Source organism: Tachypleus tridentatus, chromosome 10 (genome assembly GCF_004210375.1).
Source record: "Tachypleus tridentatus isolate NWPU-2018 chromosome 10, ASM421037v1, whole genome shotgun sequence".
Taxonomy (NCBI): domain Eukaryota; kingdom Metazoa; phylum Arthropoda; class Merostomata; order Xiphosura; family Limulidae; genus Tachypleus; species Tachypleus tridentatus.
The window spans coordinates 191224333-191241558 of NC_134834.1; the positions used below are offsets into that span (position 1 = coordinate 191224333).

Consider the following 17226-nt stretch of genomic DNA (forward strand, 5'->3'; position numbering starts at 1 on the left):
ATATAGTCGAAGAAAAACAATTTGGAAATGAGGTTTTGTTTTGTTATAACCACAGTTTCATAGGCCCGGCACAGCCACATGAGTTAAAGCGTTCAATTCGTAATCCGAAGGTCGAGGGTTCGAATCCCCGTCGCTCCAAATATGCTCACTCTTTCAGCCATGGGGGCGTTATAATGTGACGGTCAATCCCACTATTCGTTGCCTAAGAGTAGCCCAAGCGTTGACGGTGGGTGATGATGACTAGCTGCCTTCCCTCTAGTCTTACACTGCTAAATTAGGAACGGCTGGCGTAAATAGCCCTCGTGCAGCTTTGCGCGAAACTAAAAAACAAACAGTTTCATCCCTTCCATGTAATGTGTACCATGCACACTACAGACTATATAATTATATAATAATGATTTGTTGAAATAGTAATTAACGATTTTAATTACATACCTTATTTAGTAAATTGAAAAATTAAATCATTATGTAGCGTTACACATACTTTGATTGGATGTTTTTACATTCTTAAAATTTGTCATTTAGGTTCAACACGTGACTACCGAATAACGCCATACAGTCGCACTCTCTGACAGGTTGTGTCGCATGTTTCAAGTACACCTACTTAAAACCAAAATTTGGAAGTTTTAAGTCGAATCGCACAGTTTGTAATTGCCATTAAACACTTAACTGTAATTTGTAAACTTGAAGTGAAACGGCGAAAATTGTGAAGATAATGCTTCTAAAAATATGTTTGGATATGTTTTAGTTATGTTCCCAGCCCACCAGTCAACAGTGGCGTATTTAGATGGGAGATAGAGAGGGCTTAATAATAACAATAATCCACGAACAGGAAGCTTAGTGGCTATAGCCGTTCACGTGCTCCAGGAGGATCTGTGTCTGGAAAAGCGACTCAAGTCACGTGAGCACGTGTTGGCTTTGTGAAATATCACTTAGCCGTTGTATCTATCAAGTGGTTGGATAATTAAATTGTTATTTATGCTATTCAAGTTGCCAGACTCCGGGGTTATGAATTTCTTTATGATCGAAGTGTTGAAACTGACGCAGGCAAAAATAGTCTTTCTCGTTACCTAGATGACTTATTGTAAGCATTCAAAGAAGAGTGATGTGCTTCGAATATGACACTCTCATAAAGGAGTCGCTTAACCATGTCTGTTTATTGTCAAGATGCATGGTCATCGGGTAGAGCAGGACATGCAGTGGTGTATTTAGATAGGGGCTAAGAGGGAGCCCATTAATGCATTTTATTCTATGTAAAATTGCATGTAATGTAGGGCCTACAAACATTACTAGCCCCTAGGCCCACACAACCTTAATCCACCACTACCAGTGAAGATGTCTTGAAAGATATTTCCATGTGTACGTATATTAAAATAATTTTTATATTAAATTGAAATTGCAGTTTTAAGAAGTAGGAAGGCGTTTCGATGTATTTAAGTATTTAAACTTAATTGAGGTAATCTTCTCTTTAACTTACACATATTGTAATGAGATTGTTAAGTCTGAAATGTCGAGGTTAGCATTGTTTTCAAAACAGTAGTAACAGCAACTTTTGTATAAAGATAGCTATTTTGAACCAGTTACAGATAATAGGACTACAAGATCCTCTAACACTGCACAACAAAGTTTTTGCTTCTTGAACACTGTTGGGTGTTCCTTATAGATTTTTGGCTGCTGATCACGAAAATCACATCCAAATTTGCCCATCACGTACCGTTTCATCAAAATCTTCAGTTTCACCAGGACATTGCTACAACGGAAAAACGGTATCAGGGCAACTGGAATCCGTCAATGCTTGCTGACTACTGTTGGACACTGCAACGTGATGCACCGGACATTGAATACAAACGAAAATCAGGAGCAAAACACTTTTAATTATGTTGAACTTAATACCGTATTAAAAACATAAGCGCAATTAAATAGGTTATTGACGGTAAACAGTTAACTGTCTATTTTTCAGAGTTCTTACGTAATGAAGCAAAACCAAAACTATATTCGTGCATAACCACCAGTTACATGTCACAATCAGCAAGAACTTTTCAGGAAGCAAAACTTTTCAAAAAAATTGTTGTGCAGTGAAATTAAAGGAAATTCTACTTGTTTATTGAACTAGCAACCCGGGTGCTGATATTGTAATAGCAGTAATCATTTTAACAGGAGAAGCAGTGCTAAACTGTTGTAACTTTTATGTTATTGGCTTTCATGTGATTGTTTATCACGTGCGCACCTCGCGCTTCATAAAGACTGAACAAGAACTCGATGTTCTATGAAAGAGTGAATCAGATAGATACCTTGTGTGCTGTTTAATCTACTTGTCTTTTGACTATGTGATTCAGTGACGTTGTTGGTGCACTGAAGAAATTGGTTCATGTTGACCGATTGACTATTATCATTGTTGTAATTGTCGCTGTTTAGTGTTCAAGTGAGATTGCTTTCTAAGAATGGATGGTTTAAATATTGGTTGTGAGGCGAGTCGAAACATAACCCGATGCTGAAAGAAAAAAACTATTCGTTAATAGTGGGCCTAACTCTAATAATCACACTTTTAAACACTTGAGAAACTACATGAATGTTATTGAATAGTTTTAATTAAAAAGGGGCTTAAATTGGAAATAAAACTTAATATTATTCATATTTTTATGTATAATTGCTGTTTTTTGTTGTTTTTTTAAGGAAAAATTAGTCTGACTTCTTGGTTAATTTAATTGGGTTATATTTTGTCACTGTGTGAAGTCTTAATTATCTGTTCCTATATTATTGAATAACTTCGTTTGCTTATTTAAAAAAACAATTGTAATTAGACACGAGAATTTCTTTAAATGGATATATACGCGCGCACACCAGTTCCACTTTTTTGATCATTTAAATTTGTAATTTCTTTATTTTTCAAAGATTTAGTTTTTCCCTTTTCTCTTAATTAGGTTTATTCAAAGGATTAATGGAAATGGTATGGTTAGAAACAAAAATTCGAACACGCTAAAAAGAAGTAAATTGAGCACGTGCTCTCGAGATTTTTTAACGGACTTTAATTAGGAACTAGACGTCTCCGCCCCCTAGAGGCGTATCTTTTGACTAATGTACTCTCTTCATAAATCTTCATAGTTCTGCTTGTCTTGAGTCCAATAGGCCATGGTAAAGACTTTATTCCCGCCCAAACTCCCTCTCCGGATAGAATATCAATCGTTTTCACCCCTCCCCCTCTTTTATTCTAAACAGTAAAGAAAACGAAACAAACAAAGCTCCTAATAATGAACTCCCCTTTAAGCAAAGTGAACGAAGATAGTCATAGATCACTATTCTTCTTTATGCCCCAAAATAAATGTTTGTGCCCAGTTAATGCGTGTTATAGTGTATTTTAACGCAAGGTTTGACTGAAAACATATGTTGGACGAATTACTAATCACGTAGTGACGGAATCAGATATTCGTTTCATCTGTTTATTGTCATTTATTTGGATGTTTAGTTTTTGTGTTTTATAATAATGCAGATTTCACGGTCCGTAATAAAACTTCGGATTCGTAAGGTCGTATTAATAACTTATCAATCACGCTTATTGGAGGTTGGGTTTCAGGAATGTCTTTATCGTATCGTCAAAACAGAATTCTGCATTATAGCTATGACATCCGACATCGAATTTTAATATGTACATCTGTTCTGGTTAGCTACTGTGATTTTATTCGAGATGTGCGTACTTCCAAAACTTATTTAAACTATAGCAAAAGTTGAGAGGAGGTATTATGAGATAGTTTCTAAGAGTGGTATATAAATCATAATGTTGTATACTTTGTTAAGTTAACATATTCTTTATTGTTACAGTGGTTTTGCTAGATACAACTTTGGAGAGTTCTCTTGACTGGACGAAATATCCTTACGGCCCCCAAGCAAGAACTCCAGGGGTAAACTTTCTTTTTCATCTGTAAAACGTAATACGAGCTTAAGTTGAAAATAATGTTAGGAAATAAGTCTGAATTTGATGAAATTTAACGTATTAATATCCTTGTGTGTGATACTTAGCTATCGCTGAGATTAATAATTAATATTCTGTATTTTGACTTAGACAATCTTAGATTAAGGTTAGATGTAGGAAGAGTGGATTTCTTTAATCAGTTAGTTCTATGTCTATTTACGGAACTGTAAAATAATTTTCACTGTAAAAAATAGGAAGGACTGGAGTCGTGTATTCACTTCAATTTAAATACAAGTGTTTATTTATTAAGACATCTTCCCTGAGTGTTTTATAAAGCCCTGGCGTGGCCGAGTTGTTAGTACGTCGGACTGCGGATCGAAAGGACTGGATCCCACACCTTCAACTGCAAGCACCTCACAAAAATGATAGTCAACTCTGTCTTTGGTACGTAGTTTTTGTGCCGGGCAATGTTGCGTAGTGCCCTCGTTCTGGGCAGATTCAGAATAAGGAAAAGCTACATCTGAATCTTAAGTTGTTTGTTTGTTTGTTTTTGAATTTTTCCTGCAAAGCTACACAAGGGCTATCTGCACAATCCGTCCCTAATTTAGCAGTGTGTGAAGGCAGCTAGTCATCACCACCCACCGCCAACTCTTAGGCTACTCTTTTACCAACGAATAGTGGGATTGACTGTTACATTATCATGCCCCCACGGCTGAAAGGGCGAGCATGTTTGGTGCGACAGGAATTCGAATCCGCGACCTTCAGATTACGAGTCGAGCGACCTAACCACCTGGCCATGAATCCTAGAGGTCTCTGACGTGGTTGTTTAACTCGCATGCGGTCCTGTTCAGATTGAAGATTTCACTTCCACCAAACTTAACACTCCTACGAAAAGTGGGGCCTAATAGGCCCCAGAGCAACTCGAAAGGTTATTAACATTAGGCTAATAATTTTGTATTTAAATGAAATTGCCATTTAAATCCATTAATGAATGGATTAACGAGATTCCCACTGTCCCTATCTACTATCTAGCGAAACCACAGCCAGGGGAACGGGCTTGGAGAAATCAGGACTAGAAACGTCTTTTCGTAGAAGTGTTAAAAGCAAATGCAATTTCCATTAATTACTAACTCGATAAAACAGCAAAAGGAAAACGCTAGGTATTTAATATTATCAAGTGCGTTAACTGTAGTGTGTTACTTATAGTACAAAAGTGTGCTTCAGCAGTGATGGGTGTTTGTTATTAAGTCTATAATAGCACATTCTGTATCAAAACAGTTTGTAATTTGTAAGCATGATTTTTGTCAGATATTTTAACATTGAGAAAAAACATTTTATTTTCTCTGTACTTAGCACTTGAATGTCCTAGCTTTTTCTGTTCTAACGCGATTGTTTTTACTTATAGTCAGCGTGTCCTGACTGTGTGAATCAGAGGATTCAGTGTTCCCAACCCATTGCCACAAAAACTTGCTACTTTCCTTATAAACCCGTATAAGTTCCTCGCTGCGACAGCGGTAAATCTCCGGATTTACAACGCTAAAATGAGGGGTTCGATTCCCCTCGGTAGACACAGCCAACGACCCTGCTATAAGAAAAACGCACTCTAACGCACATAAAGGATGGCCATGCGAAGAAAGTAGCACTTGTAAAGCTTTGTGTGTAATTCTGAATCAAAGTTCTCAGTCTTCACATTGTTCGTATAACCCTCCTTGTTTATTGAATACTACGTGCCTACCTGAAGTTTGAGATGTCACCATGAACAAAACAACCTTTTTATGAAAACATAATGTGACTTTCTGACCTTTTTAAATTTATTATTAAAGCCATCAGATTATTTCTAAGATTGAAGAGGCTAATTACATACAATGTTTAACAAATAAAACAAAATCTGGAACTATTTAGTGGAGATAACGTTAGGAAACTGAGTTTGGTGGGAAAGTTTTTATAAGTTTAGTTATTTCATAGAAGCTAAAGTAATGTATTACGCATATATATTTCTATATAGTTATATAATTGCAATTATGAATTACAATAAGAAGTCAAAATTTATATACCACAATTTATTTTTTTTAAGCGTCTCTCGAGCGAGGAGTATTACACGGACAAATAAATATAACCAATGAGTGGCAGTGAATTACGTTAAGACACCAACTCGTTACGTAAATCTTACATTAAGCTTATTTAATCTTCTTTCTACTTGGAATCGTCGGGCAACTTGCACCTAAAGCTCATTAATTACCCAGTCGTTTGTAAGAGGCTTAAATATAACCTGTACTTTTGAATTTTACATAATCCAACGAGTTAACTGTGAAATACAGCCATGAAAGATTGTGTTACCGTGTCACAGTACACTTCAGAAAGAAAAGACTGCCCTTAACAGTATTATATAGACATTTCCTATACAGTCACGAGCGACACTAATATCCTGTAGAACAATGAACGACAGAAGCTAAGACGTTATGTGTATTAGAAAATCGCTTTCCAGTAAATGTTACTGTATGTACTGAAATGTAACTTTACGTCGATTTATGTTAAAACACGTCAGAATTAGGGTTAAGGTTTTTTTTTTTACACTTTGACTCAATCTTACCAGTAGTTGATTATAGAAACCAGTTTTACAGTTGCTGTATGCGGGTGTTTTATACATGTGGTATTTGTAGCATCGCAAAAAGAATTTCTGAGTGAAATGTGAAGATTTGTTTTCACTTCACTGACGACCGTTTTTCCAGAAATTATCTGTATGTACGTCTGCTGTCAGATTTTATAAACGGCTATGGATCTTAGTAGTACGTTGTTGGACTGTGGAACCAAGAGTCCATGACTTGTATCTTGCTGCTGAAAAACAAAATGCACTCGACACTTTGCGGCTGTAAGTGCGTGATAAGAGTGACGGTCAAACTACACTGTTCTATTAGAGTAGCCCAACAGTTGGTGGTTATTGTTGTTGAACAGCTATAAATGCCTTCCCTTCTGGCTATTAATTCAAAATTTGGAACGGCTTGCACGGATAGCCCTTGTGTAACTGTGCTTTTCAGAATAATCCAATATATGGTACTCACAGTTACATATGAAACCTCTGTTTTAATACAGAAACGTCTCAAACTGAAACATTTTCATTTAAGTAGGCCTTTGAAAAAGTGCTTATTTTCAAGAATTAGCAGAATATACACAATTGTTTCGGTATTTCTTGGTAGCAGAATATACACAATTGTTTCGGTATTTATTGGTCGCAGAATATACACAATTGTTTCGGTATTTATTGGTCGCAGAATATGCACAATTGTTTCGGTATTTCTTGGCAGCAGAATATACACAATTGTTTCGGTATTTATTTGTCGCAGAATATACACAATTGTTTCGGTATTTATTTGTCGCAGAATATACACAATTGTTTCGGTATTTATTTGTCGCAGAATATACACAATTGTTTCGGTATTTATTTGTCGCAGAATATACACAATTGTTTCGGTATTTATTGGTCGCAGAATATGCACAATTGTTTCGGTATTTCTTGGTAGCAGAATATGCACAATTGTTTCGGTATTTCTTGGTAGCAGAATATGCACAATTGTTTCGGTATTTCTTGGTAGCAGAATATGCACAATTGTTTCGGTATTTCTTGGTAGCAGAATATGCACAATTGTTTCGGTATTTCTTGGTAGCAGAATATGCACAATTGTTTCGGTATTTCTTGGCAGCAGAATATGCACAATTGTTTCAGTATTTATTGGAAAATGATATTAAAATACTTATTACAATAGTTCCCCAGCTTATCGGTGCAAGTTTGTTTGTGTTAATACATTTTTTGTTTTTCCAAACTGGTTTCAAAGTTTCCAGTTAGTGGTTAACTCCTATAGTAGTACACTCACCGCTCGAATTGAATAAATCTTGATGAAAACATTAACAGATTTGATGCTGTGTGGGTTGAACGACAACCCCAAGATGGGGTTAGTGATATGCTGTATGGGTTGAACGACAACCCCAAGATGGGGTTAGTGATATGCTGTATGGGTTGAACGACAACCCCAAGATGAAGTTAGTGATATGCTGTATGGGTTGAACGAGAACCCCAAGATGGAGTTAGTGATATGCTGTATGGGTTGAACGAGAACCCCAAGAGGAAGTTAGTGATATGCTGTATGGGTTGAACGACAACCCCAAGATTGGAGTTAGTGATATGCTGTATGGGTTGAACGAAAACCCCAAGATTGGAGTTAGTGATATGCTGTATGGGTTGAACGACAACCCCAAGATGAAGTTAGTGATATGCTGTATGGGTTGAACGACAACCCCAAGATTGGAGTTAGTGATATGCTGTATGGGTTGAACGACAACCCCAAGATTGGAGTTGGTGATTTACTTTTTTGGAAGCTAGAAGTTGTTTGGTATCAAACGAAACGAATTAAGCTCAGTGAAACTTAACCCACATTATTTTTTACTTTTAATTGCGACCAGTGTATTCGCAAACGCTAAAACATGCTATCCTTGAGACTGTGGGTAAGTAATTAATTTTCTCCAAACTAATTTGAATAAAATTTAAATGGGAAATTTGCCTTATCGGCATCGCATACATTCTGTGTTTGTTAACTAGAAATAACGCTACTTTGTAAGCCCACAGACTTCTACATTGTCACGAATGTAATTTCGATGTATAATTTTTTTTTATGTTGATGTAACGAGTTTTTTTACCGAAAATATTCCATATTACTTTCGTTCCTTATTGATTATAAATGTGAAAGAAACCTGCTAACGTTTTACCACCAGGGGTGCAGCTGGCTGGAGAGTATACCACGTGACTGACTTATTGCGGAAAGCTACGCGAGATTCAACCTTCATATACAGATGTCCCCCCCCTGGCCCAGTGGTAAGACTAAAGTCTGGGGAAAGGCAGAAATCGGGTTTCGATACCAGCAGTGGGCAGAGCACATTGTGTAACTTTGTGTTTAACTACACACTGTATCGGTTTGGCCGTAATTTCTACTTAGGACTGTATGTGTATCTACTACTACACAAAAAAAAATTAAAACTGTTTTGGGCCTGCCGTCTCAACCTTGTAAATATTTATTATTTTACGTACGTAAAGGAACACAAAGCGTAAAAAGAAAATTCTTTGAAAAGTTCTCCCTATTTCGGTATCTGTTACCTGAGTTCACCACAGAAGAATTAAACACTTATACGCATGTCTCGGTATTGGGGTGGGTAGGTGGGGTCGATAGAGTGAGAAACATATATTGAAAATGGATAGAAAGGCAGGCAGACAGGTGTCTAGAGATACAAATGGCGTCAGAAAGGCTGTTACATGCACATTTACTGTTCTCTACGTGTCAAAAGATTGAAGTTGAATTTGAGTATTAGGTGTAGATTTTGTTTTGTTTTTAATACCTTTCAATCGACTGCCCCAATTCTCCAGGACAGGGGAGCGAAACTCGAGAGTAAAACTTAAAACCAAGAGTTATCTCGGTTGGTTAAGTGTGTGTGTGTATGTATGAGTCTTAAAGCCCACGTCAAGTTTTGCTAAAATGATACTGGGGCGTGGCTATAACAGACGCAAACACAACAACTATGTAATTAACAGTTTGCATGTCAGACTAAAGGATTTGCCAACCTGGTTACACAGGTCTACGCTGCTTTGGTATTGAATATGCAACACTATATAAATGGATAGCCAGTATCTGCATGAGCCACCTATTGGCCAAAGTCATTATAGGTAGAATAATTAAACAAAGATCCGATGCAGTTCTTAGACTGATTGGTTTGTTAAGTGGAAAGCAACTGAATAATGCACTGAACAAATCATTGTTTATATCGGAAGCACTTAGAGGCCTATCACCAATGATAGGACATTCGACATCTTTGTTTGCTCCGTCATTTGTGTATTACTTTCGACTGATTTTATTAAACTGGTGTGGGTTTAATAACCTTAGGCAGTGTAAATGGTATCTGAAAAACTTGCCTGATTAGATTAGTTGATTAAAAACAAAACAAAAGAGACGAACATTGTAGTTTAAAACGAATTAGACAAATTTTGTTAGTCCAATGAAAACATTTAATTCTTCATAAAAAAACAAACAAACTGTATGAATTAAAATAAATGAACCTGCTTACGTGTGATAAGGTCATGTTAAAGGAAAATGTGCACGTTCAGGAAAGAGTTGTGGTCCTTACATGGGCTTTCAACTTTGTACCATTCGACTTTTGATGTCCGGTTTTGATTACGTCTTGTTTTTGTCGATATAGAATCAAGTCGTTTATACAGTTTATAGACGAAGTGAGAATAAATATCTCAATACTTATTGAAGATCAAGGAATGCAGTTTTAATATCAGGTTTGTTCTTGAAACACTTGAGTTAATCGCAAAGTTTATCACTTCTTCTGTCAAGTTCCTCGCTGGTAGAGTGGTAAGTCTACAGATTTACAGCGCTAAAATCAGAGGTTCGATACCCTTCGGTGGACTCGGCAGATAGCCCGATGTGACTTTGTTATAAGAAATCACACACACACACTTCTGTCAGATTGCTACAGACAACTATCTACAACAACAAATAAACAATTTCATGCACAGAAAATAAAATTTTTACAGCAATAAGAATACAAAAATTAATAGGCCCGGCATGGCCAGATGGTAAGGCACTTGGCGCGTAATCTGAGGGTCGCGGGTTTGAATCCCCGTCGTACCAAACGTGCTTGCTTTTTCAGCTGTGGGGGCGTTATAATATTATGGTCAATCCCACTATTCGTTGGCAAAAGAGTAGCCGAAGAGTTGGCGGTGGGTGGTGATGACTAGCTGCCCTCTCTCTCGCATTACACTGCTGAATTAGGGACGGCTAGCACGGATATCCCTCGTGCAGCTGTGCGCGAAATTCAAACCAAACCAAACAAAAATGAACACGAATCACTGTCGTGGTTCATAATAGGTATCGCAAGGAATTGCACAAAACCCTGTCAGAACGTTCGGGCAAAAAGAACCTTAAACAGTAAAGACTGAATTCAAACAACAGTTTGAACTGTTGATTGTTAAGGGTGTTCTCTTTTAAAAATGTAAAAAAGCACACGCACGTTATACTTGCAAGGAAAATAAAATCCGCCGAAAATGACACGTTTGTAATTTCTTTTTCTTATTCCCTTGCCAACCAACAAGAAGTGTGATTTGGAATATTTCACCCAGACATTTTGTAGAATACCAAATAAAGTACTGCGAAAAGTATTGCAAAGTTGATTTGTTTCTTGTATGTTTTAAGTTAGTTTTAAAAAATCGCAATTCTAGTGTAAACAATATTATCATTACCCCTTGAAGTTGCTTTTTTATAAATATCTGTTGTTCCTATATAAAACAAAACAAAAAACAACAACACTGGGGTTACCAGCCAACAGTGGCTGAATATTAGATGACTGTACTCAGTACTTTGTACATTATACGATCAATGTCTTTAGGGAGTCATCCCTATATTGCGTATGAAGTGAAGGAGTTACAAAATGAATACGTTTATATTAAATTCTATTACACATATTCGTAAAGTAATTATTTAAAAAAAAATACAAAGGTTAATTTAAAGCGATGTTTTAAATTTTTGCTTTCTTTGAAAAGGCACTTAATGGGAGTTGTCTTATCGAGGCATATATTTGCCTATTGCTGTTCGTTTTGTATAGAGGATTTAGTTACCCGGAAACTATAAATGTTTACTATATTCTCAAAACAAATCTCCATAACAATCTACAGCTGCAGCTTAACATTTTTACATCACGAACTAATGCGATCAAATAGTCAATAGTTACAGTAGGTCATCATGAACCGTATCAGCTAGATATGAGCTATGTTTATTATCATTACATTGTATGAGGTTCCATGTTTAAATAATCGTTTACCTGTTGTTGAATATAAAAAGAAAAAAAGGCCAGCAAACAAGATAAATAAAAACATTGGTAATTTGAAAACCTACCAATAGGGTTATAACGAAACTTAAGCAAACAAGGCTGAATATATTGTAGACATTATGTATTCAAACTACAGATCCATGTTTTCACTTCAAACGTAATTCTAGGTAACAATATGGAACCAAAATAGGTATTTGTATTTTAAGTAAACAATGTCTAGCCTTGTTTTTTTACTCTCTTTTACGATCCTCATTTGCGGGTTTTTAAATTTACACTATTTATTTATCTTGTAAATAATAACAATAATAAACTCGAAGCTCCGTAAAGACATCTTTTTGTTAAACAGGTTCGTTTGTTTGTTTGTTTGTTTTGAATTTTGCGCAAAGCTACACGAGAACTATCTGCGCTTTCCATTCCTAATTTAGCAGTGTAATACTACAGAGAAGACAATTAGTCATTATCACCCATCGTCAACTCTTGGGTCACTTTTTTACAAACAAATAGTGGGATTGAGCGTAACATTATAACGCCCCCACAGCAGACGGGTTTAACGGGGATTTAAACGCGCGACCCTCGTAATACGAGCCGAGCGCCCTAACTACTAAATCCCTTATTTAGGAATTGTTTAGAAATTAGCAGGTTGAAATTGGTTTCAGATTTTTATAAAAAGAAATATGTAGTTAACCACATAGGTGACAAAAATATCAATTGTTTAACTAATTTTTTTTAATTTCAAATTTTGAAAGGTAAGTATTGTTTAAAGCGTAGAAGACTTTTCGGTTCGGGTCATGTTAAATCGGAAAGAGTTTTGACATGTCCTTCATTGTTTATATCAATAACGTAATTTTCACAAAGAATTAGGGTCAGAGGTGGCATAATCATCAGCGTGTTTAACTGTGAATCCGAAGGTTCGTCGTTTTGTGTCTCCTCGTTACAAAATAGTGCTCATCACATAGAGGATATGTGTTATAAGAGTGACTGTCAAATCCATTTTGATTAAATATATATCCCAAGGTTTGAGCGTGGATGTTTTTGACTGCCTGTCATATATCTACTTATCCGTTCAGCATTATAGACTGCTAACACAACCTTGTGTGAGCAGTCACAAAGTATTCAAATATCTGAAAAAATAGTTCGGTATAACGGCATGCTGCTAAAAGCACGCTCCTACGACACTCCATTTGTAGTCCTCCGCTGGTACAGTGGTAGGTCTACGGATTTACAACGCTACAGAGGTTCGATTCTCCTCGGTGGACTCAGCAGATAGCCGAATGTTGCCTTGCTGTAAGAAAAACACACACTCCATCTGTGACATTTCTAAGCGACTCGGGGATATTCTTATGTTATTTCGAAACTCACCAGGGATACGCTTTCTGCGTTGTTTCGAAAGTGTTTATTTACAGTTCTTTAGATTTTAAGCGTTTGCCATATTACAGAGAAATGAGGGTGTTCTATATGGTTACATTATTTCTCTGTAATATGGCAAACGCTGAAATTCTAAAGAACTGTAAATAAACACTCGTGGTTGCAAGAACTTTCATTCAAGATTTTACTGTGTTGAATGAAATTGACATTTCAATTAATCTTTTGTCAAACTGTTTTAACAGACACAATTTTATCTCGTGAGTAAAACAGGAACGTGCATTAGACCAACATTTCGATATGATTGTGCTCTATCCCACCACTTCAGCACACTCGTGGTAAGTATAAGAGTACTGCCATTGGAACAAAAACTGTACCAATGAATTAAGATACAATCATTCAAACCAACAGGAAACTGGAGAGACGCCATTTTGATAATCTTGGTACCATCTATTGTTTTTATAAGGAATCTGTTGTAATAATTTTAATGAGGTTCTCTGCCATCTAGTGTACAAAAGAATAACTACATGGACCAATAATTTTTTGTAGCATATCAGTACCGTCTGGAGATACATGCAACGTATTTTACTTCTAGCGATAAAGAAAGGACACTAGGAATATAATTTACTTACCTAATAAGGTTTTGTCTGTTTCTACTTTTTCTTTGATTTCCTTAAGTATTGTTTTCAGAAACTGTCGGAACATTTATCAACAATGTTTTGAAGTTATCGCATAATAAACAATCATTCTGTTTGCTTTCTGTTTGGTAATATTTCATTTTAAATACGACAGTATTTCATCTCTGTTGACTTCGATGTAAAAATCGTTTATCTTTACGCAAAGGCTGTGTTAAATTCAACGTAACACTTGCTACTCGCAACGTTTTCTTTTCAGTGTGCTGTTATTCAATCAACGGTGTTTTAATGGTATAAGCTACTGTTATATCGAAAATCAACACAAACTTCTCTCCAGTCAAGTACAATCAAAACTAGACGTATTGATTAATTTGCTAATGAATAATTTTTTTCCTTTTCTTTTTTTCGTATCTCTTATCACTTAATTACCTCAAAAGCATGAAGACGAGAATCGAGTCCTGTTAGACCGCCTCGCTCTGTATTTGAAAATGAATACATCTCATAATGTGTAGAGGAGATAATATAACATATAAAAGTAATAGCCGGTGTATGCATTCTATGTGGATTTATGCACGCGCCTTTGTTGGAATAATAAATGACAACCTACTTGAATCGACAAAGTGAACAGACATTTTCTCCTAATTTGCATGAAAACGAACGACTACCCTTGCGGCTTGAGATTCAAATCGATAACACTGATGGTATATCCTTTCACGTGCAGATTAAATCAGGGTTCTTAGGAAGTTTTTGTCCGTTTACCTACATTAGTTGCATCGCTAATGTGGATGTTTGTGTGAGCTTTATCAACAACCTTTGATAACAGCTATCGTTGTCTGTTGCAGGAAAACAAACGATACATACTACGATGGCAAAAGCTTATGATAATGATATCGTACGATATGTAGGAAATAATTATATCAATGTTATCTTTCATGGCTGAGCACTCGTCAAATAAGATTACAGTGACCGTGTCCTGGCGAACTATGACTTTTTTTAGCCTGTAATAATGGTTATTTTTTTATGTATGTTGGTGAGACGTTTGAATTTTGTAGCAAACTTAATATGTTTTTTATGTTTTACGAACTTGCTTGCATTTTTTGTATACCGTGCATGGTGTATGCTCCTCTCGTGTACGTGTTTTCCCGTGTGTGTCTACCCTATTACTGTGATAGTATAAATTCGCGTTGTTTTCGGCGTAACTATCACACACATGCTCGTATTTTCGGATTCTTACCGCAGACATTCTTATGTTCACATACCCCTATCCAACGTATTACGGTTTGTTTCCTTTTTGTCTGTTTCAGGCTTTACACATGACTGCTGCATGACTTGAACGGCTGTCTGCCGTTAGAAATACACTGATTCGTACGGTTCATGGTAAACTTTGATAGCAGCCGCCATGGTTGGCTGAACAGATCGTATAGAGGACGACGATCCACGGTCAACAGGAGCTAAAGTAACATATCATTTAGTCCATGTGTTGTTCAGGTTACAAATACATGTGCCTTTTTTTATGTCTGTGAAGTAAACCCTAAGAGCTGTGTTAATGTCACCGTATAAATTGATTGATTGAAAAGTGAACCTGACTGAGTCTTTCAGGAGGTCTAAACATTAATTTCAAAGAGAAAAAAGAAATATGCTGAAGCAATTTGATACGAGTCTTAACATGTAACTCGAGAGGGAATGATTTGTATCTGCAATGTCGTACATACAGTAATATCTGAAATCAGTACGTCAGGATGTATTTGAAGGTTACCAAAGACTCGGCCCGGCATGGCCAGGTGGTTAGGGCGCTCGGCTCGAACCCACGACCCTCAAATTACGAATCTCCGTCGCACCAAACATGCTCGCCCTTTCAGCCGTGGGGGAGTTATAATGTGACGGTTAATCCGTTGATAAAAGAGTAGCTTAAGAGTTGGCGGTTGGTGGTGATGACTAGCTGCCTTCCCTCTAGTCTTAAACCGCTAAATTAGAGAATGATAGCGCAGATAGCCCTCGTGTAGTTTTGCGCGAAATTTTAAAACAAACCAACCAAAAACCTTTTTCAATTTAAGATTCTTATAAAAGAAGCGCCTAACATAACCTTTATAACGCGCCGTGCATGGTCTACAGAAGGTCAAAATGTTAACAAATTTGTGTTGTATTCGTACGCGATTCCATAAAGAAAACTGTTCCACTATCTATATTTTTAACTAAGAAGTATTTGGGGGGGGGGTCGAATTTGTCTCTCCATTTTATTTATTTTTTTATTACTTGGGTTACCCAACCTGACAGGGCCTACTAGAGAACTGAGATGATGAATGGAGTTCATGCATATTTCATAGCCAGATATGGGGCATTTGAAAATAAAGAAATGTGCTGGTTAGAAAGAATTTCTCTGGAGAGGCAAATGTTGGTAAACTTTTGAGTGCTATTCAAGTGGTTATATTACTTTCATTTTAAGAACGAAAAACGACAAATGTCCCTTACTTGTAATTTCGTCCTGAATGTAGAAGTGAAAATATTTTATTAACATGCATGGAAAAGGAAAATACAGCAAATTTATTATTATTATTATTATTCAGTTTTAAACTGTCACGAGTTCTACTTTACACAGATGTTCCTTGGACTAAATATTTGTTTGAGTATATGCTGACGAAACAAATAAAGAAACTCGTGTTTACAAGCTACTGGTATACAGAATAAGTTTTACCAAAGTTCAGACTCTCTAAATGTTCTGGGCAAAGCGACACTTGTACACAAATGTTTTGATTTTTATCAATAGATTTTGAACGGTTTGTACAAACCAAACGTATTATTCGACGATACTTATCTAAATATTCGTCAAAAGCTGTTTAGGATTTCTCTGAAGCAAAAAAATCAGTTTAAATCGGTTGTTTATTGTATTAAATCGTAGATTGTACTCTACTATCCAAGATGGATGGCATGGAAATATTAATTTTTTATTTGTTTTTTACTACACTGGCGTTATACTGACGGTAAAATGTGAAAACATACACTCGTGTAGTGTCATAATAACTAACATTCTTAATAATGTGAACACACGTTCACAGTTCACATGTATCGGAAATTACAAACTGTTGCTTACTTTACGGTTATTTTACACCGTGTAACCTATTGTTAGGATACAATCTATTAGTTACTATGGGCCGGTTGCAATCGGAAGGTCCAAGACGCCTCCCGTTATTTCAGCGGTACGTCTACGAGTTTATAACGCTACAGTAAGGGGTTCGATTCCCTTCGGTGGGCTCAGCGGATAGCTCGATGTGGCTTTGCTATAAGAATACACACACACACACACACAGGTCCAAGACTTGAGCTGTGAGGTGTCGCTAAACACGCTACACACACACACACACACAGGTCCAAGACTTGAGCTGTCGTCAGGTGTCGCTAAACACTCTCATCTTTTGTGGCAGGAAAACTGCGGAAATCAGTTCCCTTTATGCG

General features: G+C 36.5%; 1 protein-coding gene across 5 annotated transcripts in view; it reads left to right on the top strand.

Moving 5' to 3' along the window:
• LOC143227838 (ephrin type-A receptor 4-like) overlaps positions 1-17226 on the top strand; it is a 210775-nt gene that overhangs the window by 129506 nt on the left and 64043 nt on the right. For 4 of the 5 annotated variants that reach the window (XM_076459130.1, XM_076459131.1, XM_076459132.1 and 1 more), the window contains exon 2: positions 3817-3896. In XM_076459130.1, coding sequence (XP_076315245.1) covers positions 3817-3896 — 80 coding nt within the window. Of the gene's footprint in view, positions 1-525; positions 1360-3816; positions 3897-17226 lie in introns of all 5 variants that reach the window. The other variant, XM_076459134.1, reaches the window with a different exon arrangement.